Below are 26,904 nucleotides of genomic sequence, written 5' to 3'. Positions count from 1 at the left end.
CAGCTCCTGCTGCTGCTGTGCCGCAGGGGAAGGTGTGCAAGGACACCTTGGCACTGCCCACGGCTGCGTTTGGGCTGGGCACAAGAGGGGTCTGTGCCTGCGTTCCCCAAATCCCCCTCCAAACTTCCCACTCCAGGGCTGGGCACCCGTGTTATCGGGGAGATGGAAGCAGAGGGGATGTGGGGAGGGTTGTGCTGGGCAGATGACGCCTTGGGGTTTGTGGCCAGGTGAGGGAAAACGCTCCTCACCAGCTGCCTTTGCATAACACAAGCGTGGGCTCCGTGCCACGGAGGTGCCTGTGGCTCTTCCCAGACTGGCTGGGCTCTGCTCGGCAGGGCCACAAGCGTGAGCTGAGCAGCAAGGAGAAGGTTCAGTCTGACCCAGGAGCCCAGCAGCCTCGCAGGGGTAAAACTCAGCTCCTTCAGCCTAATCGAGGGGTTGGGAGCAAAGTTTGGAGCCGGTCTGGGCTGTGGAGCTGGTGCCAGTCAGGAGCAGTGGGCTCGGAGACCTCAGGGTGGGGAACTGGGTCTCTTGGGGCAGTTTGGAGATCGCTAGCTCCCACCTGCCTCCCGGCGTGGGAGAGCTGAGAAGGACTTGGAGGAAGGTCCTCGCCAGGGGATGGGGTTTGCTGCGAGCTGCAAGGCGATGCTGATGTTGCAGATGGTCGGGGTCTCACGGCTTCCCTGAGCTGCCACGGCACTTGAAAATGATGCCAAAGGTGCAAATATCAAGCCCGTGGTCCTAATTCACACTATGTTGATGGTGAAGGTGACTCCCACCCAGGTGAAGGTTCTGCCCCTGCAGAACTGGCTTAGGGGTGGTGGTTTGTCAGGGCGACAGTCGTGAATAGAGCAGGGAGGTTCTGACAGAGAGGGGAAGGGGGTTAGGATGTGTTGACAGCTTGGGTTTTGTTTCTGTCTGCAAGCCTCGAGCAGCGTTCGGGGGCTGTGTGTGCTCCGGGGCCACTAATCCCCGGGCCCCGCTGTAGGAAGTCACTGACCCATCACACAGGTGGGAACGCCAGAGACCAGGAATTTCTCTCTGGCTACAGCTTCCATCAGCTGATGCTTCTGACAAAACACTTGGCTCCTCCACTCCCCCCTTGGCAGCCCCTGGGCTGCAGCCTGCAGTGCTGCCTTAGACCGCGCTGAGCTCTGCCGTGCTCCGTGCTGTCGGCTCCTGCTCGGGGTTATACCTTGCCCAGGGCTCAGAGGGCTCCCAAATGGCAGACTCACTGCTCAACCACTCCTGGCCGTCGTTCTCGAAGCGCTGGAAGAAGAGATGGTCCTTTAAGCGAGGTAATGGCCTGCACATGGGGAGAGAAGTCTGAGCCGTGTGTCGGGAGCGGGGCTGCCGCAGGGCGGTCGGGAGAGCCTGGCCCGGACGAGCAGGTAGCAAAGAGCTCTGGGGTCCCCGGGCAGAGCCTGGTGTTGGGTGCACCCCGCTCCGCTCTGCGGGAGACACTGCATAAGGGTCGGGTAACACTTTTCCTTCCATTTCATCTGCTTTTCGAGGCATATGAATGCTTTTAGGAGCTGGGTAATGGGTTAAGTATCAGCCTTCTGGTTTTGTAATAAATGTGTTTCGTTGCTGCCAGTGAGCTGGAGGTCCCAGTGTTTGCAGACAGCTGTCTGCACGGCTGCCTGGCGCGGGCTGAGCCGTCTGTCGAGAGTCTGGTGCCTGAGCAGATGCTGGGGAAAGGACTCCCCCAGTCCTTCAGAGCGGGCTGACAAGCAGAGCCCCGTGTTCAGAGCACAGTCAGTCGTGGGGGGGTTGTGTGGCACCGGCTGGGCTTCCCGGTGTCCGACAGCAGGGATGGGAAATGACAGCAATGGTGTGAACTGGCCCCGTTCCTGCACGCAGTGCCGTGCCTCGGAAAGAGGGAAGCGAGAGCCCTGGGAAGCAGGACGTTGGCTGTCCCGGAGGAGCCGGACACTGCTGTCCTTGCCTGCAAACGCTGCCTTCAGGCTGATGCTTTCGGGTACCTTTATCTGTGGCATTAGAGCTCTTGATACTCTTTCTCCCTCACTATTCCTTCCCTGACGTGGATGGGCAGGAGACCAAGTTCCAAACTGAACGGTCAAAGGAAGGTTAACTCAGAGCAGGAGGCAGGGTCATGCAGGGCTCTGATCCGTGGTGAGCCCTGAGCAGTTCCCCCAAGCCCTGGCAAGGACACCCCACTCCAGCTTCCCCAGCGCTGTGCCTGCTGGGGCGGTTATGGGCTCACTGGGAACGCTCAGGTGGGCTAATTGCTATAATAAGTATATAGCCATTACAGAAGTGCTCGCAAGTGCTGACTGCTTTGGAGAGCATCCTGGTAGAGCCCTCTCCCCGCAGCGTGTGCTTGCAGAGCAGTTTTTCCCACTGGGGCTCATGCTGTGGGCACCAAATATTTGGGTCTTGCTCAGCTCCTCTCCTGGCACTGGCTTTCTGCACCGTGGCACTCGCTGGTTTGTGTGGGACCTGCCCCCAGTGCCCGGCAGAGTCACCGGAGGAAGCGGCACGGTGACTCTTTCCTGTGGCTTGGAGGGTATCAGAGGGGCTGCTAATCCCCCTCAGCCCCGCCGAGACCCTTCCGCTGAGAGTGAGCTGAGGACTGTGCTGGCTCCCCGCTCCTTCATGCCCAAAACCGGGCTCCAAAGGCAGTGATAAGACAGCAGCTCGCTGTGCAGTGTGTTACCACGCCGGACAGCTTATCTGCTCCCCTCCTCCAGCCGGGGCCGCAGCAGCCAACCCCCCCCGCTGCCAGCGGCCGACGATGTGGGGCCCAGGCGGGCGAAGGGCTGCGCTTCGTCCGACTTTGGCACGGCGAGTTTAGCGCTTGCTTTAGCCCTTGTTTCACCCCATAGCTCCGGGCGTCCCGCAAAGGGCAGCTGGTGCGGGGCCAGCAGCGCAGGAGCCCAGAGGAGACGGAACAATTTTTGTTTCTTGTCCGTGCTGCTTTCTGTGGTTTCCCAACAGTCTCTACCCCCGATCGCTGGGAAATGCCCAGGCGCTCTGGTCTTTCCTTCCTCCTGGGATTGTTTCACATGGCAGAACGGACCAGTGCCTTTGTCCCGCCACGTTTGGTGCGGCCTTTCCGCGGTGGAAAAGCAAGGAGTTTTTGGAGGATGTGGCCCGCATGGCGAGAGCTCGCATCCGTGCTTCCTCTGGTGTTTCCCCCAGGGTTGCCCAGGGACCTGCAGCATGAGGAAGAACTTCTTCCCTCTGAGGGTGACGGAGCCCTGGCCCAGGCTGCCCAGGGAGGCTGTGGAGTCTCCTTCTCTGGAGATATTCCAGCCCCGCCTGGCCGCGGTGCTGTGCAGCCTGCTCTGGGTGACCCTGCTTGGGGAGGGGGTTGGGCTGGGGGACCCACAGAGGTCCCTGCCAACCCCGACCATTCTGGGATTCTGTGATTCTGAGCATCCCACGCCGAGCAGCGCAGCAGGCAGCTGAGGACGGGCCGCTGCCGGCAGAGCTTGTTCCAGCGCTGGCTGCTCTGGTGCCGTCTCCCACTGCGACACTGGCGGGTGCGTCTCCAGTGACCAGCCCGTTCGAGGGGAATCAGCAGAGGCAGTTGCAGGAGGGAGGTTTCAACTGTAGGTCTGAAATGGAAGTATTTAAATCTTTGTTGGGCTCCAGGTGGCCTTGCACATAGTTAGAGCAGCATGGAGTTTTCTTCCTCCAGACAAACCAGCTCAGCTGGCTGATCCCACTGTCCCCACGGCACCAAAACCCCCGAGCCTGTCCCAGGCTGTCACATGCAGCGGACGCCTGTCATTACTTCCTTCCTCCCCTCGCAGGAGCCCAGAGTCGTGGTGTTTTGCTTGCCAGGAAGATCTGGCAAAGCGCAGCAGAGCCCCGCTCGTGTGCAGGGACCTGCCCGGCCCAGCCAGCGACGCTTCCTCCCCAGCTCTGCCCTGGGAATGCCTCCGATCAGGCTGCTCCCTGCAGCAATAACCTTTTATGGTTCCCGGCCAGAGGCAAATTAAGCAACTGCAATACCTAATCTGCTTAATGTTCCGCTAAAGCAAACAGCGTATGTTCTTGAAAGTGTCATTTTGTCATCCCATCTCCAGCTTCAGCTGAGTGAACGTGGACGCTGCTGTGTGCCAGCGCCTGGGGAGCTAAGATGGCCTGTCCCCTGGCCACCACGCCGCAGCTGGACAGAGCACGGGTCCTTCCAAACAGGCTCCAGTGCAGAGTCCAGCAGCCTCAATGGCTCCAGAGTTTGCCATGCTTGCTGATACACGGGTGACCACCTCGATCGTGGATATAGGGGTGTCCAAGGCCCCTCAGACCTGCCTCTCTCCTGTGCGTGCTCCACGCTGGCCTCTCCTCGCTCATCATATCCGTAGGTCCTCTACAACCTACTGTAGGTGACCCTGCTTCGGCAGGAGGGTTGGACTAGATGACCCACAGAGGTCCCTTCCAACCCCGACCATTCTGTGATTCTGTGATCATGCCAGAACCTAATGCCTGAGTGCATTTTTCCCCCCTGAGCCCCTCCAGCAGCCCCCCTTGCCCAAGAGCCCGCGCAGCTCGGCTCTATACACGGTGCCAGCCCAGCATCAACCGACCGAGGCGTCAGATGCGGGGAGCCCTGAATTGCCATGTCTGGCGCTCACACATTGCCTAAAATGGTCTCCCCATCGCTGCAGCCCCGTGTGCGCCGCGTGCTGCCACTGCCGCCGAGTTCACCGGCAGCTGGCTGCAAACCTGATTTATCGCGTGTTGAACAGGAGTGTCTGAAGCCTCCGAGGAGGACATAAGTTGTTTGGTGGGTCTGGAGGGGGTCTGTTGACTGCAGCCTATGCCTTGGCCAAATCCTGAGCCCTGCATGGCACGGGCAGAGCACAGGGAATATTTTCCAGGCCTCCGAGGAGCTGACTCTGTTCCAGGGATCCACTTCAGAGCTGCAGCCTGGAGCCTGGTGCAGGCCCAGCGTAGCCTTGGCAGGACGGCCGGACCTGGCTTGGGAGGAAAAAAACCTATTTGTTTTAGCTAAACCTGGGGCTCTGGCCTCTGTCAGGCCACAGCGCTTGCCAGCTCCTGCAGCTCCGTCCCTGCCGCCTCTCGGAGCTTTGCTGCTTTCTCTGCGGGTAGTTTGCTGCCGCTGCAAGGGACGGTGAGAGCCGGGAATCTCCTTTTTCTCCCTTCCTTGGACCTGTATGAGGGGAAGCACCATTTGTCCTGGTCCCCCCAGATCCTCCCCACCACCTGCTTGGGTCCATTCTGCCCTAGCCTTCATCCCAGCCAGTTTTGGGGGTTCAGTGGCTTTTGCTGCCCGCTGGCATCTTCGGTTAGTGTCTCCTACAAGCTCACACCAAAACCTGCACTTGTTCAAATGTGGATTCACTTCAGAATGCTGGTGTTTGATTACAAGCTGATTAGAGGCAATCCAGGTGCATCTGAGGAAAGCAAAAGCTGAAGTTCACTAGTCCACTAAACCTCTGCCACTTTTACAGACAGAGCATTACAGATGTGGCCCAAGGACGTTCTGGGCAGGAATTTGTCTATTAATTTAAAATGTCTTGTGAAGTAAAGTTTACAAGTCTGCTAGAATGCCTGTTTCTAATTTTCCCTGCTCTTATAGCTGGAAAACCCTTAATTAAAATAGTGCCTTCACAGAGTGCTTGCTTTCTATATTATTTATAAACCCTCACTTGAAATGACTGCACACATTTAAACACACCAAACACTCCTTAAAACAGAAAATCTGGCACCTGCAGTGTGCAGCGGGATCCAAGGAACAAACCTCCGAACTCTCCCTCACGTTTGCTGCCTTTTTCTAGTTGGCATCACGCAATTTCTGGCTGCGTTACGTAGCATTAAAAGCCACAGCAAGACACAAGGTTTCCAAGGGTGTGTTTTTTAACAATATCTTCCTCAAATTAATGTTTTCATACTTGGCTTTCGTGGAGTATGATGGGTTTCTAGCAGTTTCTCGCCCTTTTTTTCCCATTTGATAGATATGGCCGCTTACAGTCTCTTGCTATTGTTCTCTGCATCTTCAGAGATCCATCACAGTGCTTCGGCCAACAGCCTGGCTTTTTTCCATTCGCCTCAGCTGTATGCATCTCGAAGGAATAAAGGCCTCCATGAGTCATGCGATGGTTTAGAGATCGTGGCTAAGGTTTACAGTGTGTCTCGTTGCATAGGAATGTGCTTCAGTCAGCTGGGCGATCTGTTGTACCATGAAGCAAGTCCAAAGCTTGTTTTTGTTTCTCAATGAGTTGTCCGCTGGTGTACGCACACGCAGGTTCACACTTGCTGAGCGCTCCTGCGTGGGGAAAACCCACACGAGTGAGCCGGCACCGGGAGAATTACGCGCTCCCGCTATTGCTCTGCATACTCAGCGTTGTCTGGAGTCACTGAGGTGCCTTCTGTTTGGCCTCCCAGTGGCATCCTTTATTCCTTACAGATGAAGATAAAATCACTGTCAATAGTTTTATTTGTAATTTCTGCTTTAAAGGTCCATAACGTCAATAACAGCCGTCAAAATGCGCTTAACTCTTCTGTTTTATCGCGGAAACAGCCTTCACAGCATAGGATATCCTAGGAGGGTCTGGCTGGGAAGGTGCAAGCCTGATCTCTGCCCCTGCACGTGCCATGGCTCGAGGGATGAGGTTTCTGCTGTTAGGGGACCCCTGCACCAGGCTCCCACAGGATCAAGGCTGCTGAGGTCCTGAGATTGCCTGGCAGCGCCTGTCTGCAAGGGGTGAGGGAGCAGAGGGACAGTGGAGCATTTCAGTGCTGCCTAATCTCACCTCTCTGTGTGTGGCTGGTTTTACATCCCTCCTGGCCGTCTGCTCACGTGCTGTGACCTTCTTTGTCTTGCAGGGTCCGACTGCAAGCCATGCTTACAGGAATTCACTGACCACAGCACCCCTGCTTTGGAGTATCCCAACCCCAAAAGCTTCCTCCCATCCCTGATTGCTGAGGATGACACCTTCTCCACCAGCATGGCTGAAGAAAAGGCAAGTGCCCTTTTTCCTTCCGCTACCACCGTGCGAGGCAGCAGCCAGCGTCAGCAAACCGGGTGGTCAGCACCATTTTCAGAGGGGCTGTGGTGGAATAAGGACAGGGGAAAGGGGTACTGATGCAGACTACTAAGGAATGAATACAAGGTTATATCGCTTCTTCTGCTGTGAAAAATCATGCGTCTGTGCTTGGTATCAGCGTTAGGAACACGGCACAGAGAGATCTCGGGGGCTGGAGGAAGGCGAGCTGCTGGGGCTGGGGCAGGTCTGGCTGCGAGGTGCAGCAGGGGAGCGCTGCTGTGAGAAAGTCTGGCTTGAGAAACTCAGCTGCAGGCCTGGCCCCACCAGCTGCAAGCGGGCTGCTTGCCATGAGAAAGGGAAGAAAAGCAGCTCCAAACCTCCATGGAAGGTGTCATCTTCGCAGGATGGGTGCAAGGCCCTTGGACGGGATTTGTGTGCTCAGGCTAAGCTGTTGCTGTCTTTGCAGGAGGACTCGTCTTCCACAGAGCTGGACGTCCCAGCAGCGGACTTGCACAGCAGCACGGAGGATCTCCTCTCTGACTCTGCTCTCCATGGCACAGAGTATTACAGAGATCTGGGACTCCTGAGCCCGCCAATTGCCAAAACAGCACCAGAGACGGCAGCGCAGGCAGAACAAGCGACCCAGGCTGTGTCTGCCGTCCGCTTATTGGAAGAGAGACCAGGGGCTCTGGGCAAAATGTCCGTGAACGTTGTTTTTTCCAATCCCGTGTCCTGCTCAGTACGTTACGGCGAAGCCGACTGCCACTTTCTGAACAAAGGCCGCATTTGCTCCTGTGCAGCAGTGCCAGAAGACGGCACCAGCACTCCAGAGTGTCCTGAAGAGACAGGCAAAGAGCTGGATCTGCAGGAGGCCGAGGAGTCCTTCCCCACGCTGGTGAGATCTATGTCTACCTCTCGGAGGCACAGCTGGGAAAGCCCCATGTCACCCGTGGACTGCAAGCGCAGGTACAGCAGGACTGTGAGCAATATTTGATACATACAGTACAATGATGCTGCGTGAGAATGCTTACCCTGCTTCGGCAGGGGGGCTGGACTAGAGGATCCACAGAGGTCCCTTCCAGCCCCTAACATTCTGTGGTTCTGTGAGGCTGGAGTGATCGCACTGCCCAGAGCTCTAGCTGCTGCTGGGTGGTCTCCCTCCCTTGTCAGCATCTGCCAAAGCAGCTGGACGCCTACTGCTCATGATGGGTGGGATGTGGAGGAACAGATGCTCGGGCAGCAAGAGGTTTTAATGTCTCCTTGGCAGTAGGAAGACCCTCTTTTCCTGGTCTTGGGGCCAGGAGGAGGATCTCTCATCTGGGGAGAGCTTGTTTCTGTCTGGAGAGAACCTCGAGCAGCATCAGCTGCCCTGATGGCCTCCGTCCTCTGGCTCAAAGGGAACTTTGCTCACCCCACGGGGATTAAGAGAGCTCTGTCAAATCCTTTTTCTTCTGTGAGTCGGCTTGCTGGGGCCTGCGCCAGCAATCGCCGCAGTGTGCTCCAGCCCTCTCTCCTCCGCGTGGCCGCAGAGGACAGTGTCGTTTGTGGCACGATGCTGAGCTCTGGCTGGGAGCTGTTTCCAGACCTGGTGTTACTGCTGTGCTCTGCTTCTGCCACATCGATGCCTTGGGCTCCAGCTTCCCACAGGCTCGCTTTCCCTGCTGACAAATGTATTGATCTCCCGGATGACTGGGAGTTAGGTACAAGCCAGCAAGGACTATTTTTATCGCTCCTCCTTATAAGGTACCCTAAATTATCTCAGTCTGAAATCTTGGCAGTTCTTTATCAAGCTCAGACTTTGGTTCTCAGACCTATTGTTGTTCCATGTGCCGTGGATCATTCACAGTTTATGCTGTGTAACGGGCACATGAGCAACGGCGGCACCGGGCGGCTGTCAGCGTCGGGGACTTGTTTGGTCCCCTCGCTGGGTGATTAAGCATGTGTGAGCATGGGGCCAGGGAAGGGGAATACACCCCGCTGTCCCCTAAGCAAATGCTTCCCGAAGCCTGTCTCTGGCAGCAGAAATGAAGTGACAGTGATCTGCAGACAGAACCCATGCAGAGAGTAAGATTTTCCACTGAACCCTATCCATCATTTTGCTCCTATGATGTTGGCACTGCAACAGCACTTGGTGTTCAGGAAACCGTGGGGCACTGGGGGAGCTGGTCCACCCCCCTTTTCTCAGAAAAGGATTTCTTTTTTCTTACTTGAAGCTAGGCCCCGGTGGGAGCAGGACTTATGACATGATGCCACAGTGATGATTCGATAAATGACAACGTCTGCCATTTCTAAGTGCCCAGAGGGACTTTCCTGGCATTGGAGCTGACAGGACAGCAGCTCTCACGCAGGCGAGGCAGGCTGCTGTCTGGGTGGCTGCACAGTCTCAGGGGTTGCTAAGAGATCAGCGAGAGCCGTCCGGCACTAAACATCCCGGGTGACCACGGAGCTCATGGACTCGCTGATGGCAGCCAGAGAAGTTGTTTTTAACAGGCTCAGGACTTGGTGGCCAGGCTGACACTTCCCAGCATTTCCTTTTCCACGTGCCTGCTGTGGTGCCCCTCCTTGTCCCAGTTGCATGCGCTCTTTAGGACAGTCCACCCAAGGCTAGGACATTGCAGGGGCTGTGGCCATGCCTGGCACAACGGGACGGGTCTGCTAAACTGTCTTGTTCCTCTTCACTGAATTAGGTTCAGCCTGGACACCACAGAAATGGGCAGCGACCCAGAGCAGGAGGATGAGGAGAAGGGCAGCCAGTCCTGCCCGCAGCCTCGCGTGTCCCTTCAGCTGCCCAAAGGGGAACTGGAAACCTGGAGCAGCGGCGCGGGCGGCACGGTGATCAAAGTGGAGATAGAGCCGTTGCACCCGAACCTCATGGTCAGCCCTGGCTTGGAGGAGGCGGTGAGTGTGCGAGGGATGCGTGCGTATGGGCAGCAGGGCAAGCTGGGCTGCAGACAGCAACACACGCAGGGGTCAGCTGCAGACTGGACTCCTTCGGTGCCAGCGTCGAACCCGGTGTGCCAGGAGGTCTGCAGGAATCTCAGCAAGAACAGGCTTTCTCTGCTCCGGGCAAACTGCCCCTTCTTGCAGGATAACGGCCCTGGAGCTGGCTGATGCACAGCCCTCTTCTCCTATAAATCTAGTCGGAAATTCCCTTGTGGCAACCTGTGCCTGTTGCCTCTTGTCCTGTCACTGTGCACCTCTAAGAAGAGTCTGGCTCCATCTTTTCTATAATCTCCTCTTTCACACTGCTTTCCTCTGGGGAATTTCCCAGCATGAGAATCTGCCCTGGGGCTTCCAGGGTAGGCATGCAGGGTCGGAGGCTGCGGAAAGGCAGGGATGATCACTTGAGTCGAGATTCCCGGCCTTAGACCTTGCCAGCCCTGCTGTGCCCCGGCAGGCACAGAGGACCAAAGATGTCCATGACTTTTCACTTCTCCAGGAATGTGGCAGCAATGGGAAAAGACTGAGGTCAAAGTCCGTCCCATCAGCCTGCGAGACGCTTGCCTCCCCTCACGTACCTTGCAGTTTTGACACTTCTCTTCCTGCCGTGGAAGGTTGGTATAGACTATATATACAGCATTAAATGAGTTCAAGGTATTTGTGATTAAGAAGATAAACTGGAGAGCTAGCCTCTGCAAGCCTAGACATCCTCTGCCCTTCCCTCCTACACGGTCCCAGGAGCTCCCGAAATAAAAAGTCAAGCTGACTTTGAGTCTGATCCTGGCTAACAGCGCAGTCTCAGCTCAGACGTGCCCGTCCCCAGTGACACATTGCCATAGAACATCTCTGTGGCCGGTGCATTGGTCGCTCCCTACTCACACAAGGCAAAGATAGGTTCCCAGGAACAAAAGGCTTCATCTGCCTGGGTTTAAATGTGCCCTTGCTCCTGTACCCCAACGAACAGGGCAAACATGGGCTGTGTGCAGGCCCCTTCAGACAGCGGTGCCCTTGACTTACCCGCCGTGCACAGCTGGCAGGGCAGCAGGCTCTGGGACAAGCCTGTCAGGTTCTGGTTTCTGCACTGAAAGCCAAGAAGCCTTAGGAAAACAGGCACCCTAGCTCTAAACTTTAGTTTGGCCTTCTCCATGCTGCTGGAATCCATTAACCTCTTCCACCTGTGAGGACTGTCCCCCAGCAAAATGTAAAGACTTGTTAACAGCACAGCCTGGGGAGGGGAGGGGAAGCTGGCTGTCATGGGGGGAGGGTCTCTGGGGTGGAATCAGCTCCTACCCTCTAGCTGCAAGCAGGATCCTCAGGAGGTAATGTAATACAGACTGGAGAAGGGAGGGGTAACACAGAGAAGTGATGCAGCCTTCCCCTCCTTCACAGAAATGCAGTGCAGCCTTTACCTCCCTCACTGTTTCCAGCACTTCTCCTTCCCCCTTAAAGGCAGAGTGGGAGCCCAGCAAGATTAACTGGGTGCAATGGCATAGCCTGCAACATGGTACTCTGCGAAGGCAAACCAGGATCTTTGCTGAGAGTGTTTTATGTTCCAGGTGTTGAACCCCCTGCTCTGGAGATGCTGGAGAAGGACCACGTGTCCCCAGACCACGTGTAGGTATTGTCAGTCCTGGCTGTTTTGAGATGGCTGAGATTCTTGAGTACACCTGAGCCACTGGAGATGCAACAGCAAAGGAGATCCCACTCCATGCTGGGGCACAGCTGAGTAGTTGGTCGTAAACCAGCACCTGATGCTTTGTGGGATGCAAAATGTCTTCGCAAGGCCATTTTCTAATCTCTTGCTTTTCTTTTGCCTCATCCCTGGTAGGCTAATTGTCCAGCAGGTACTTCAGGAGCTGAAACAATATCATGGGTAAGTGTGTCTGGGAGAGGGTGCAGGTGGGGAGGTCATGGGTCTGCCTAGGACCCACCTGGCAAATGACACTTCGTCCCCAGAGAGGGGCAAATCCCCAGGGTACCAGAATCACTGTATTCTTCCAGTGAAACTAGGGTAGAATTGCTAAGAGAAGTAGCATTTCATGTGCCTCTTCTAACTCTAAACGTGTTCCTGCCCCGTCTCCAAAGACAAGCCTTTCTGTTGACCCAAAAGTTCTGCTCTTGTAGTCTTTGCTGTGTGTCTCATGTCTTCTCCCTGCACAGGGCAAAGCAGAGAGCTTCTGTGCAAGAAGGCCGTGATTCTTCCCAGCAGAACCTCACCTGGTTTGAGTTCCTGTCTAATGAGTAAGTGAGACAGACGGTAACCCACACGCTTTGTGTTCCCAGAGCAGACTGATTTCAGCCCCCACTCCATCTAAGCTGTACTTCCCTGCTAATACTGTGTGCAGAGCGCTTTTATCTGCAATGGTTCAGCCAGGATTGGGGCCTCATTGTGCATGGCACTGAACAGAGACAGCCAGAGCTCACACACATAATGTGAAAGTTCAGCTCCTTATTTGCAAGTGTCCCATTAATAAATGGCATGACTGATGCCGAACTCGATCCTCCAGGAGATGGAAAGCTCAGAGATGGGGTCCTAAAGTAATCCTTCATCAGTGATCTCCCTGAACTGTGCTTGGCCAATTAACCTCCCCTTAGTTAAGATGTTTTCGGTCTTGTTTCAGAAATGAGGACAGTGGCAAGAACGATAAAGCAGAGAAAGGCACGAAGGTGATGCGACGTCTGAGTTCACTGCGGAGCCGGGTCACTGGGTCCTGGCAGAAGGATAAGGTGAGGGAGAGATGCTGAATTTGTGGAAGGAATTGTTGAATTTTTCAAGTAGAAAAGGGGATCTCACCCCACGGACCAGTTAGCTGGATTGCTTTTGGGTGGCTGAGGCCTCTGTATTGGTCAGCAGATGCACTGTGACCCCTAACATTATGCACTGGACAGAGTGACCCCTGACTTTCAGCCCACCTTGCTCCAGGGCATGTTCTGGCTGCTCTCATGCTTCTTAGCACGAGTTGTGCAGAGCAGGAGAGTGCTTTGGCTGGGTGACTGCCTGGATGACCCACTGCAGCGAGGAGGAGAGCCCGCAGAGGCACAGACACGTGCTGCAGTGCTGTGTCCTGCCCTTCACCACGCGTGGACCTAGTCTAGAGGGGCTGGCCTGAGCCTTAGGAAGGCATTTGGGAAAAGCACGGCCATCCCAAAGGCTCGGGCACAAAGGTGCCCATGGTACTTGCTGCGCATCAGCTTTCTGCATGCTCGTTTTTACCAGCGGGGAAAGGAATGTGTGGGCAGTGCGAGGCCTGTAATGGAGCTGTGTTTTTCTCTCCTTCCAGGGTAAGAACAAAGAGCAGCCAAAAGAGAGAGAGAAGGAGAAAGAGACAAAGGAGCCAAAAGAGAGGTGGAAAGAGATCAATCGGCACCAGCTTGTGCCAGGGGTTTTCTCCAGTTGCACCAGCTGCTCACTGTGTGCCAAACCTCTTGCGAATAAAAGTGGTCTGCAGTGCCTGAGTGAGTATGGCTGTCACTGCCTGGCTCTGACCCAGCCTGCCTGCGACCCGCTCCCCGGCCGGCTATTCCCCTGCTTAAATCAGCCTCATGGATTGCTTTGCTTTTCTGCCTGGCTTCGCTGTACCCCACCACCCTGCTTGGCCTGGCTCGGTTATTTCTCCAGATAGTCTAAAAGATCTCTACAATCCTTCCTGGAAATAGCTTATCCTAATTTTCTTTGGCCACTTGACCGTTTCCTGCCCCTTTCCCCTAAGGAGGCTTCTAGGTCAACTTTTCCTTTAATAATTTTTTTTTTCCACAAAGCTCTGCTTTGCCCAAGCAAATATCCCTGCTGCCTGAGTGAGGCTGGATCTTCTAGGATGTTTTTCGCAGATGCAGTAACATCTCCGCTCCGCATCTGCCCTATGCACGGGCACAGGGATTTCTAGAGCACCTAAAACTTTATTAACTAACACAAAAGTCAGACAGTGCCCCCTAGAACCTGCGTGGGTGAGGTGATTGTTGCTTTTCAGGCATAAGTAGTGCACAGGGATGGCAGCTGCACAGGACTCTGCCCTCCCACTGCTTTCACTGTGGCATTGCTGCATGGCTTTGGCTGATGGACAAACCCTGTCCCTTCTCTTTGGGGCAGGTACTCAGGGTACTGAAGAACATTTTAATTCCCAAGGGATAGGCTGTGGGCAGAGAAAATCTTCTGGAAATTAGATAATTGCTCTCTTTCTCTACCCAGTATCCTCCAGCAATGCTCACTCTCCAGTAAGGGTCTCTTAGAGGCTCTTAAGGTCAGTAAAACCTTCCTGGGGCATAAACGAACTGGTTGCCCACAGATACGCGCTGTGAGAAGCATATTTTCCCTTCAGGGCAGCTGGAGGGAAATTGAAAAGGGCCACAGGCTCAGCTGTTAGTGAACATTTTTCAAGTGTCAGCAAAAAGTAGGAACCAGGGAACTGAATAACAGCAAGTGCTTTGTGGATATTTAGAGATAATCCAAATATTAAGAGAGGAGGCAGAGTTATGCCTTGTTATTCCTGACTGAGGAACCTCATATCAGAGGCTCTGTTCACAGTCTTCCACGCTGCTTTACAAAAAATATCTGAAACTGAAAGGATACAGACAGTCCTTGATCCCCAGTGCACCAGGACCTTGGAGCCGTGCTCTGTGTGGTCTTGCGAACTCTGTGGTCATTGCCGGTGTGAGTTATTCTCCTCTGGACAACCGCAATGGAGATCTGTGATCTGGAGTGCAGGGGGTTGGAGCTAGCTGTTGAAATGGGTGCACGGCTCGGCATATCGTCGTACATCATAAATGCGTGGGGACTGGACGTGAGTTATAGTAACCTTTACGTTGTTTCTCAGCCTTTCCACGAGGAATGTCTTCTTGGATCTTGCTAATGCACAGGAGAAAAGCTGCCAGGTGGCTGAGGAACTGCTTTGTGTTTGGGGCTCTGTGACATCTCCTCTGGCTTTCTGGGCTGCTCAGGGATACGCTGCCCAGGCTAACGTTGCCAGCAGAGCTTGTTTTTGCATGTTCCCTTTGTGGTGACTTGAACTGAGGCTGAACAACTGGGCAGGGTTCTGAGATGTTCATGAAAATTAATGGCCTGTCTGTGGTCAGATCTGGATTGGGACTTGTTGTGTGACAGCTGTTCGCCTGAGAGCGCCTATATTTGGATTACGTTGGGCCAAAACCTTTGCGAGCTGCTTCTGGGCAGCAGAGCTGATAGTGGATATCACTAGTTCCTGTTATTGCTTCTAGCAGCAGTGCTAGACTCCTGATAAGTCACTGATGGGGCTCTTGAAAAGCAAGCTTTGGGGCCACCATGCAGCCAGAGCAGCAGGCCCACTTTTCTGAAGCGTGAGCTGCTCCGTCAGGGCTTGGTCTGAGCTGCAGTCACTTGCAGGATCTGAGGATATTTGGCTGCTCATCTTGTTTTCTCATAATGAACTCACACTTCACCATCTATACGCTTGGGCCCCTGGCCAGCCCTCGGTCCATCTCATGGTCAGGTGCTGCTGTTTGTGTTATCTCCATGGAATTTTTAACTGCAGCACCACCGCGTGGTAGAAGACAAAACAGGCTCGTGGAAAGAAAAGACCAGAAAAGAAGGTGGTTAAAGAAAGGGATGAGCTGAAGCCAGGGGGAGGCAGGATGGGGAAATGATTAGGAAGCCTGAGGTCTTTTTGCTGTCCTGTGGACACAAAAAGTCCAGTGGCTACCACAGCTGTGATGAAATAGAGCGCGAGCTCTTCTTAGTAGAGAGAGCAACAGCAGGAGGAATTCTGCTTTTAATTCAGAACAAGGAATCAGCGTTCTGCTAGAAACATGCTGTGAAGAAAGTAGGCAGCCCAGGTGGCCCTGTACATGGTAACTCGTTTCCCTCTCCCACCCAATTCCTCCCATCTACCCGCACACCGCGCGGTACAAAGTGTGTGTTGAGAGTACAGATGCAGGAGAGCTTCTGCAGCTCCAGTTCCAGGGTCTCCCAGAGGTGACGTTAGGATGAAAAACAACCAGGAATGATTGCAGCCACTGGGATCTCAACAACAGTGGCCACCCAAACTTTGCTGTTACATAAACTTTGAGCTGTGAGTCTCTAGGTTTATTGTTCACCTGGAAATGGAGAAAGCTCCTTTTGAGCCTTTGCTGTCAAGGGTGGAGAAGATTCTGTGCCTAAATTAATCCTGTCTTATAAACATGCTTCCAGAGTTTATGCAACAGGAGTTAGATGAGTCCCAGGAAAGCCCTGACAGGAGAAGAGCTCTCCAAGCAGCCTGTGCCGTAGAGGCGAGCCAAGGATACGCCGTGGAATACGGATGGCAGGAGGATTGCTTCCCTCCTAGTGACTTGAGCTTGAGCAGTAGGGTAGAGGTGGGTCTTCTACATCTTCTTCAGACAAGAGTTGCATCTCTATTACTTTATGGGAAAGACAGAGCCCTAGCCCCTGTAGGGAGGTCAGATCGACATCCTCTTCAAAAGGAAACCTACAGCTGCAACCAAAGTGTTTGGTAGGCTTCCGACAAATGCCTCTTCTTAAGAGAAGTCGCTCAGTTTAATGAATCTCCCTGAACAATACAGGCTGTGCTGGACACCAGGCTGTCCCCTGTCCTAGGCTGACCCTTGCTGGCTGCTTCAGAATGCAGGCTGATTTATAACAAGTTGCTGTAACAACTTGTCGCCAGGACTTATTTAAGGCATATTGTGAAAGACGTTTGGAGAACCGTTTCCTTTCTCACAACAGTTCTGCGGGTAAATGGAAGACATGGGTCTCTGCAGTTTGTCAGGCAAACGTCCTCCACCCACGCTTCTTTATCTGTAAGGAAGAGAGATGAGAATGGCTTTTGGTTTGGACTTGAAATTTGGTGTGAAATTCACCTCTCAGTTGGCACTTGTGCCTGCACACTTTTGCTTTTAGGATTCCCAGCACAGGGCCAATAAGCTAATAGGGGAAGGATAGTTTTGGCTTATAATAAGGAGGAATTACTTGATTTTCTGTCCTGAAATTTCTTCTCATAGCCCGTAGAGAGCCCTGAGAAATATGAAAAGCAGTAGGCAACCTGAAACTTTGCATTTCTGGAGACACAGCTGCCAAAAAGCTGCTATTTTGGGGAGAAAAAGGAGGTTTGGCTGCTGTAAAATGACGATAAATGGACTGGGAGTCTCACTTGGAATAAATAATTACTGACAGGAGTCCAAATAAAACAGGCGAAACCAGACTGACTGTGACAGGCTGTGGGTTAATGTGGTTATAAGCCAATGAAGCAGGATCTGAAGCAAATGTGAAAGTGGTCTGCAGCGCTGGTTTCAGAGGGAACACTGGCTGAGCTATGAGTCTGCTGACATAGAGCTGGCTTTACCGAACTCTAGAGGTTTTAGAAAAGGAAGCTGAACAATATACTAATCTCAGTCCTTCTCCTTTTCTGCTTTTCACTTTCTTTTCGTATCTGGGCAGTATTGCCTTCATCTGGAACATCTCCAAGGCGCTGCTCCTCATAAAACCTCAGGGTCTTGTACACTTGGCCTGACAAATGCATAAGGCTCCATGACAGTAATCTACCTGCATCTCATTCAGTAAGAAATCTTTTGTTGCTACAGAATTGCACAGGATTAGAAAGCCGGTGCTGTTCTCTTCTTTGCGACCCAAACCTTAGCTCTAAGCTACGGAGTCTTTCAGCCGGTTGCTGTGCCAGATTTTGCACTGATTTTGTGGAGATGCCCTGAGGCCAGCCGCACCAGCACAGCACGTTCTCTCCGTGACAGCTGTAGTTGGGCAATCTGCAATGCTTTACTTTTATGTTACAGGGAGCACAAAGTTTGAAGTGTCTAAGGATTAATCTGTCACCAAGTGACAGCCAGCTGTTTACCCCCAAACCACTTTATTTAATGATTATTTCTCTGTAGTGCTGCGAGGCCCCAACAAACGACTGGGACCTTGTTGTTCTTGTAGAAACAGCACAAAAGGTACCATTTCTGAAAAGCTTGCAACTATAAGACGAAGAGAGAAAATAAAATTGATTAAACAGGTTGCAGTGTGGCAACCAGAGGCAATATTGGTCCCGTGGCAGTCTGGGATCTGAGCACATTCCCAGCCCAAACGGTGGCAGGTTCTTTCAAAGCAGCGCGGGAAAGCTGCAGGCTGGATTTTGAGAGGGAAGTTGGTCTTGTAATCGCGTGTGTTGCGCTTCCAAGCTCGACAGGCAGCTTGGATGTGCGTGATTGAAAATATGACAAACTTGCGATGGGGATCAGTATTGTAAATCCCCGGAGTGAATCACAGATCCGGGGTAAGGCGAGGGCATGAGCTCTTCTGATCTCCCTGCACTTCAGCAGCCTGCTGCTAGTACTAGGTCAAACCTTTCTGGCGTCGGGGAAAATGCGGTTTTTCCAGCAAGCAAGTCAGTGCGCGAATCTGCTGATTGTGAACAAAATTCCCCTTTGCTTTCATCGTTTCTCTGCACAGAGGTCACTGCCGAGGGCCCGGGCAGGCACTCGCGGTCACGGGGCGGATAAGGCAGCCAGCGCCGGGCACCCCGATCGCGCCTTGGCAGCAGCGGCTGTAAACACTTCAGCACGTTTTCAACGGCAAATCCCACCAGGCTCTTAATAACGAATTACGTATTTAGAGTGAAGTCCCGGCCGCCGCGCAAACACATGAACTACACTGTTAAAGCTGTCACTCGGGATGCTACATCCCATCCGTTACGGGCCTGTTTAGTCTTTGTTCCCGCCGCGGCCAGGCGCTGATGGAAGGCAGATCCATCCCCTGGCTGTTTGCACCCGCCGGGATCAGCGGTTCTCAGGCTCGGGGTGGGCGGCCTGGGGCCCTCCATCAGGGAGGCTCTGGGCTCCGGCCGCCTCTCCTGGCCTGGGACGGGGATGAGGGGCCGGGTGGCCGTGTTCTCCCTGAGGGGAAAGTGGTGGCTGGGGGTGGCCATGTTCTCCCTGAGGGGAGATGGAGGTGGCCATGCCCTCCCTGAGGGGAAAGCAGTGGCTAAGGGTGGTCGTCTTCTCCCTGAGGGGACATGGAGGTGGCCGTGCCGTCCCTGAGGGGAAAGCGGTGGCCAGGGGTGGCCATGTTCTCCCTGAGGGGAGATGGAGGTGGCCGTGCCCTCCCTGAGGGGAAAGCAGTGGCTGGGGGTGGCCATGTTCTCCCTGAGGGGAGATGGAGGGGGAAAGCAGTGGCTGGGGGTGGCCATGTTCTTCTCCCTGAGGGGAGATGGAGGTGGCCGTGCCCTCCCTGAGGGGAAAGCAGTGGCTGGGGGTGGCCATGTTCTCCCTGAGGGGAGATGGAGGGGGAAAGCAGTGGCTGGGGGTGGCCATGTTCTTCTCCCTGAGGGGAGATGGAGGTGGCCGTGCCCTCCCTGAGGGGAAAGCAGTGGCTGGGGGTGGCCATGTTCTCCCTGAGGGGAGATGGAGGGGGAAAGCAGTGGCTGGGGGTGGCCATGTTCTTCTCCCTGAGGGGAGATGGAGGTGGCCGTGCCCTCCCTGAGGGGAAAGCAGTGGCTGGGGGTGGCCATGTTCTCCCTGAGGGGAGATGGAGGGGGAAAGCAGTGGCTGGGGGTGGCCATGTTCTTCTCCCTGAGGGGAGATGGAGGTGGCCGTGCCATCCCTGAGGGGAAAGCGGTGGCCGGGGGTGGCCATGCCCTCCCTGAGGGGAAAGCAGTGGCTGGGGATGGCCATGCCCTCGCTGACGGGAGGTGGAGGCGGCCCTGCTCTCCCTGAGGGGAAGCCGGGGGCTGAGGGCGGTCGTGCCCCGCCGCGCCGCGCAGGCGCACAGCCTCCTCTCCCTTTTGCTTCCGGGCCACAGAGGCGTTTCCTGTTGCTGTGGCGGCGGCTCCCGGGACCGAGAGTGCAACCGGCGGCTCCCCGGGGAGTCCGGTAAGAGACCGGGCTGTCAGTGCGCCCGCCGGCGCGCCGAGCCCCGGCTCCCCGCGCTTTAGCGAGCCTGCCCTGCACCGGGAGCTCCCCCCCCTCCCCGTCCCCAGGGCAGTGCGGGGGCCGCGGCCCGGTGACCGGCAGCCCCCGGTCCCTGAGGCGGGGCGGGGGGAGGCTGCCGAGCGACGTCCCGCAGCGGGCGTTACACAACGGCGGGCTCCTCCCGGCCAGGCCGGGGGCCTCGGCCTCCGTTCCCTGGGGAATCCCGCGGGGTCTGGGGCCGGCCCGGGGTTCGCCTGGGGGACAGGACCCAGCTTAGGGAGATCGCTTGGGGAGATCCAGTCTCTGTCTTTTAGGGGGTGAGGAGGGAGCCGGGGTGTCACGGTGTGCGTCAGGGAGGCGAGCTGGCGTGGCCTGGCGGGAAGCTGCTTCGCCTTCTGCCATGCCTGGAGTCTGAGCATCCTTACGCCTGCGATCACGAAACCCCGCGCCTCGTCCGCTCGGTTGCTTGCGCACGGAGTCGTGGTGCTGCGGCAGTGAGAAAAGTGCGGGATGTGCGTAAAAAGACCTCGAACGTGTTAGGGGAAAATAAAGGGTGAAAACATCTCCTTAGCCACAGTGGTGATGAGCGACCCGTTGTAAATATTTCCCCAGCCCCAGCTTATCAGGGGTAGGAGCAGATAAGATCGGATTGTAGGCTGAGCTTGGCTGCGCTGGAGAGGGAACCCCGGCAGGAGCGGTGACGGATTTTGGAGGAGGTGGGAGGAAGCAGGGCGTGATTCCAACAGAGATAGCTTTCCGAATGTTTTTGGGACTGTATTTGGGTTTGCTGCTCTAGTAAATAAGCAAAAATTCTGAATATCGTTTGAAGATTTTGTGCTGTGGGTTTGTTACTGTAGTGCCTGCGTGTCCTCTGTGTAAAACCAAGAGAGGAAACAGCTGCTTCTCAGTTGCTTCTCCCTCACCTCTTAGGAGTTGTGTAGGGGGCTTTTTTATTTGACGCTTTTTTATTTGGCGCTTTTTTTGTTTTATGTAATAGTTTCTCTTTGGTATGGTAAAAAAAAAATAAACACATAAACTGTGGCTCTCAAACAGGAACCGTCAGATGTTGTATGTTGTAGTTCCACCTAATGTTTACCTATGAGATATTTTAAATGCCTTTTGTGATTGTCATAGCTGCTGCTTCAGCCCTGTGGTGTTCCTGTAGAACAGGGGAAGGGTTCAGCCTGAGAGAGTTGAAATGGTCTTCATATTTCTTTCCGGATAATAGGCTAATTTTACTTTGTATTGTTTAATAGAAGAAATATCAGTTGTTCATTTGTTCTGGTTTGGGTTTCTGTGTTTAAAGAAAACCCCAAGCCCACCAGAACTTGCAGTGTTGGGAATGACACAACCCCACCCCCCCATCCATCTGATATTTTAACAATAAAAACAGATACAGTGAGAAAGTAATTATAGGTTTGTTTTGGAGACAAAGAGGAATGCCTTAACAGGGAAGCTGAAACTTGATAATTTAGTGTTGTTGCTCTCTCGCGTGGATTGTCTCTGTTTCAGAATGTGAAGTATCTCATCACCCTGCACCCTTCCCGTTTTTGGTTTCTGCCGCTTCGTAATTAGATGAGTTAGCAAAACAAGTAAACACCGGTCACCAAAGCCACTAGGACAAAGTTAAATCTCTTCTGAGTTCCTAAAGATACCTGACCTGGATTTACCGAGTACAGAAACTTCTTCGTGTTCTACTGAAACTCCTCCTCTTTCCTGAGGAGCTTTATCATGGTCACTCTGCTTTTTCTGGAATGCTGTGGTTGTCTGAAATGTTTCTCAGTCGTTGTGTTGTGTGTCTTTATGTATAAATTCAGATTTTATATTCTATATTAATCATTTGTATGCAAGTTGTTCAGAACTAAAAGTTTTCATTATCAGTTCAAGAGAAAGGAATTACCTTGCGTGGTGTGAGGGCGGGGAAAGAGGGAAGAGATTCTCCGTGATCCCTGAAGCATCAGACATTTGAAAACAGAAAAATGATTAATTTCACAAGAAAACTATTTTGTCCACAGCGCTCTTCTGCTGGTTGGATTTAATAGATGGTGGATGTATCCTTAGCATTCAGATAGTGCTTGAACTTCTTGTGTCATTAGAATCATTGTTAAAAGACATCCCTGCCTGAACATAGCTGCTTTTAAAGTTTTTTTTTGAATTTGTTATTTAAAAAACACCAAAAAAATATGCTTGAAGGAAAAAAAAAAAAGTCAGTAGTTCAATTTTAGATTAATCTCAGCATATCTGTCTTAGTTGTACTTGTTTGCAAATGGCCTTCAAGAGTTATTTTTTTGGGCACTACCCTTCTAGACCAAAGGTCAGTGTCATCATACTCATAATATCTGGTGAGTCATAGATTTGTCCTGGAATCTAATTCTGAAATACATTTATAGGACATTGCCAGTGTCTGATCCACTGGAGGGTATTCCAGCTGGGGGAAAAAATGCTCTTTTTCAGTGAGGTTCATTGCCCTCTTGCATACTGTGAATCAGTGTTATGCTTTTGGGCATTGTAATGTGATGTCCAATAAAATGCTCGTAAGGTGTAAATTGGTTTCTGTGAGCCTTTGGGAAAGCAGCTCATTAATAAGGGAAGGGTTTTTATTATACCAGATATTAATTTCATGCTAGTGAATAGGATCTTGTATGATGTTTATGAGCCTCTTGGTCTTAAATACTGCTTTGCTGGATGAGGCCCCTGTTTCAGTTAGTCTGTCACTGAGCAATCGGTCATTGCTGGCATTAACCCACACAAAATGCTTCAGAGGCAGTGACAGTCCCCGTAGTAAGCAGATATGGGATAACGTGATGCTCCCAAAATTCTCAGTCTAATTCCAAAACGGTTGATTTAAGCCCAGAAACAACCATGGTGGGTTTGCTTAGTTTCCGTGCTATGTGTGGCACCGATGGCTGTTGCTCCTTTAACTCTAGTAGTGGTGGTCCTGTCCCCATCCAGCTGAGGTAACCCAAATCCTCGGACCTTCGAGGTGCGCAGGCAGTTTTAACTGGTGTTCTCAGCACTAGAGAGCTACGTCCCTTCTGCGGAGTCTGCGTCAAAATGAAATCCTTTGGAGGGTCTGTATTTCCCTGCCGAATTAATCCTCTTACAGTTCCGGTGAGTGATTGAGGGAGGAGAAGACGGGAAGAGGAAGGGACAAGCCCGGGTTGCAGTCCTCGGAGTCTGTAGCTCTGTCTTTCTCAGGAATACCTTCTGTGCCTCTCCGGTTTGAGACACAGCTGCCCACTTCATTTTTGTACCTTCCCAAATTCTTGATCTGAGTAAGTCCGAATGCCAGCAGTTACTGATGGCACATGCAAAAACCAATATTTTTTGTGAGTTTTGAATTCACCAATACTCCTTTTCTTTGGATGGTCTCTGTCGTAAGTTGGGGTTTTTGCCCTCTTGTAACAAAGGTGAAAAACCCCCTCCCATCTGTGTCTTCTAAGCTTAGATATCTATTATTTCTGTAAACCTATAACAAAGCGTCATATGTATTCCTGCTCTTAAATATTAGTCTCCGTGTGTGCAGGTTCCTGTCACTTCTTCACTGTCCTCTGTCCCTCATTCTTCTCTGCTGTTTCCTTGTCCCCTGCAGTTCTCCAATACCCTGTTCAGAGAGCCTGTTCAGAAGAATAAAGAATGCAAAGAGATCTTATATGCAGAAAAAGGAAATCAAATTCACTAGTATTCAGATGCTTGTTCTCGTCCTTAATTGGAGTGTACTTGGTTCAGCACCATCTGCAAAAGAGTGGGGAATAGAGAAAGCTGGAGTATATTTTATAAATTAAGGATGCTTGTAAAACAGTCTGATTCTTCTATTAATTTTCAAAATTCTCTTCTGTTATGTGGGCAAAAAAATAATACCACTTGGAAATCATTAAGTTAATGCTATTTCAAATAGTCTTTTAGAGAACCAAGCCCTTGGATTCACCTGCAGTTTTCTGAGGCTTTTCTGTAGCATTTTCCTGGTTTCTAGTATGTTCTGTAAGTAGAACATATTGTTCTGTTTTAAAAGACTTGTTTGTGTTGTATAAAGACTGTTTTAGCAGCATAGGAAACTGATACACAGCACTATTAGATATATCAACTAATTAAGAGAAAAATACCTACTGAGAGTGATGTAAGCTGTTATCTTTACCAGAGCAAGTCCATGATTTGAAATTCGAAATGTGTTTTTAAGTTGATACCCCTTTTACAAGTCGCTTAACAAGGTACCCAAGCTTTTGAAGTAGAATTGCTCCTACTAATCATTAACAGGAAAAGAATTATCAAATGTAATCACCGAAGATATGTAAATGTTAAGGAATATGAACGTCCAGTTGAAGTTTGATGAATATTTATAGATAACTATATTACACAATTCTGGATGAATGGGTTTCAAGAGGAGAGGCGATGCCATGGGGCCATGTGGGAGGGCAGTGGCTGCAGGAGCCCTTCCCTCCGTCGGTGTGCCTGGCCTGCCCTGCCGGGAGCCCCTCTCTCTGTAAGCTGGACTCGAATCCAGCCCAGCGTCAGGTCATGGAGAGTTTTTTCTGTTTCCTTTTGTTTGGTGATTTTTGTCCTACAGTTTGCCCCTTTGTCTCAGGAGGAAAGAGGTTTCCGTTGTCAACTAGTTGCTGTGGCGTGTCTTTTAACAAGCTCTTCATTTTCTGGTGATAGGTGGAGGCCTTCTCAATGCCGAACTATCTAATAGATTTGTTATCTTCCATGGAGTTTTAGCAAGCGAATGATTTTGGTACATTTTTATCACACATTTGCAGAGGCGCGTGCTTTTTAAATTAGATATAGTGCCTTTTGTTTTGATGCATGGAATACAGCATTGGTAGAAATATCACAAAGAAGAGAGAAGATGTGGGAGGGGATTGTTTTTGTGGAAATTTTTTGTGTGACAGGCAGTCGAAGTGCAGAATTCTGCTCTTATTTCCCACACTGGTGGCAGTTGCATAAGATGTAAGCACCTTTGGGGTCTGGGCACTCAGTCTTTCTCTCAGTCTTGTTTTTATACTTTTATTTATTTATGTTCAAGGCCAAGTAAGCATATTCCTCCTGTTCTTAGAGTTTAACTGTAATTATGGAAAACACTTAAAAGGGGGCATTTCTCTGCGTCAGCCAGGAGCCTTAAAGCAGATCACCAGTCTTGGCGCCAGGCGCGGGTGGTAGTTCTGTTTGGATGAAGAGACCTTAAATAGATTTTTTTCTCTGTGCTTTAAACATAAACAGGATTTTCTGTAGCAGATACGCTGTTCGTCTTCCCAGTTTTGTTCTATTTCTCTTGTAACAGGCATGCCTGAAATAGATGGGAAGAAACAAATGCTGGTTTCCTTCACTGAGTCGCTGGTACCCTGCTTCTACTTCTGATGAAGGATCTTATTTTATAGATGGGCAGAAATACTGCAGAAGATATTTCATGCTACCGGTTGTCATCCTGTTTTCTTGAGCAGTAGTTGTTATAACGAAAAAAAGAGATTGGATTTTACTGTACTGTTAATGGGTTTATGCCTTTTGGGTGAGGGCTGCTTCAGTTCCTTTATCTGGAAACAGTTCCTTTGTGAAGCTAGGAGAGTGGTAATGCTCTGTTGGTGGTATGCTCTGATGATTCTGGGGTGCATTTGAACTTCCTTGTAGTTACTCCGGCTCCTACTTACACTCTAATCAGCAAGGCAGCTATTCATGTGGAGCCAAATAAATTGCTGCCTTCTTGAAGGCTATCGATTTTGAATTATGAGACATGGAAATAACCTTTGCAAATATGAGGAAAGGAGTGCTCTGGTTGAGTGGAGATGAAGCAGAATACTGCTGGTGCGTTCAGTAGTGTCTCCTTGTGCTTGCATGTATGAACTGCAATATCAATGATACGGAGTCAGACTGAAAAATTTAAAGTATTTGGTGTAAAATCGAGGCCAAAACATGCACAACAAGGATGCTTGCTGAAACACCTGAGCTTGCTCTGCATCTCTTCCCAAATTCAGATTTTTTATATGTTACTCTTCCTTTGCCTAGATGGGAATGATAAGAATAATTTAAGACTTTTTTTGTGTGTTTCAGATTGTGCAGTGAATGTCCATAAGAACTGCAAGAGTTTACTGACTGAATGCAGCAGCATCAGACCCAGGGTGGGTTTTAAAATTTGTTCTTCTTGTATAATAACAGTGCTTGACACAGCAAGTTTAATTTAGTGTGTGTGTTTTAAGTTACATCAGTACAGAATCTTGCCCTACATCTTCAAGACATTGAATAGTTATTAACTTGTCATTATAGTAATTAATGACAATGTATGTAGGGAAATAAAGTGAGACATTTTATTGCTGTACTGAAAATTACTTACCATTGCTTGTGTCTGCCAGAACTGTGACTAACCCCTAGAAGAATGCTCAAACCCATCACTTTTTTGGGAATGTGATTAAATTACATGGACTTCTGAATTTTATGCCACTGTATTTTAATCGGTTGTGCTGTCTCAAAGCTGATGGAAGAGTGTGACGAATGGAAGGGAGTTTGATAATAACGGTTGCGTATTATTTATAAGCTGAGCAGTGCAGAATAAGTGATTTCATTTTTGAACTGTGATGAACTTTGTATCTTGCTACGCTGTTCATTTTTTATCTGTCACCACAGTGCCTGCGATTGCATGTAAGGTCACAGGTTGGTTTCAGATGTAGCTGTTTATCTGTCATGTTTTTTATTCTGTTATTGGTTCTGGAAATCATTTCCTCCTCCTTATAACTAGTTATACTTGAGGGAGTTTTAGTTTCTTGTAACCTGCAAGCGTTGATGATTTCTGAGACTGATAGCAGATTAGGGAGTACCATGAGGGGGAAAAGAGAGAGCAGAACAGCTCAAACCTGGGCAATTAGAGGTTAGAGGCAGTGCTTTCAGCCCTTGGTGATTTAGAATGTAACTGTTTTGAGGGCAGCAATGCTCTTGTGGTGTTTTGATATATACTTCTAAACTTCTCAAGGCATTGTGTGTTTTCCTTTTAAACTGAAAAATTCACTTGCTCTGATGCTTTCATGTCCACTCTTTACAGTCTCCCAGACTTTCGTGGTTGAGTCAGCCCTTACAAACCACTCCTGAAGAGAGCAAAGAGGGAGCGGTAGCACAAAATGATACAGGC

The 26,904-nt window shown here is 51.4% G+C and overlaps 1 protein-coding gene across 4 annotated transcripts in view; it reads left to right on the top strand.

Annotated features, from left to right (window-relative positions):
* Positions 1-1,222: 1,222 nt before the first annotated feature.
* ARHGEF18 (Rho/Rac guanine nucleotide exchange factor 18) overlaps positions 1,223-26,904 on the top strand; it is a 50,002-nt gene continuing 24,320 nt past the window's right edge. For 2 of the 4 annotated variants that reach the window (XM_075444049.1, XM_075444048.1), the window contains exons 1-2: positions 19,699-19,754; positions 25,836-25,903. Coding sequence is in view for 2 of the 4 variants with exons in the window: in XM_009934166.2 (XP_009932468.2) it covers positions 1,223-1,298; positions 6,823-6,959; positions 7,450-7,949; positions 9,671-9,881; positions 10,423-10,537; positions 11,480-11,537; positions 11,752-11,796; positions 12,084-12,164; positions 12,545-12,650; positions 13,205-13,379; positions 25,836-25,903 (1,572 nt within the window). In the remaining 2 variants the exon portion in view is untranslated. Of the gene's footprint in view, positions 1,299-6,822; positions 6,960-7,449; positions 7,950-9,670; positions 9,882-10,422; positions 10,538-11,479; positions 11,538-11,751; positions 11,797-12,083; positions 12,165-12,544; positions 12,651-13,204; positions 13,380-19,698; positions 19,755-25,835; positions 25,904-26,904 lie in introns of those variants that run through there. The other 2 variants (XM_009934166.2, XM_075444050.1) reach the window with 2 other exon arrangements.

The sequence above is a fragment of the Opisthocomus hoazin genome, chromosome 27, assembly GCF_030867145.1.
Source record: "Opisthocomus hoazin isolate bOpiHoa1 chromosome 27, bOpiHoa1.hap1, whole genome shotgun sequence".
In the NCBI taxonomy this organism is placed as follows: domain Eukaryota; kingdom Metazoa; phylum Chordata; class Aves; order Opisthocomiformes; family Opisthocomidae; genus Opisthocomus; species Opisthocomus hoazin.
This window is presented reverse-complemented; position numbering and strand designations above follow the sequence as displayed.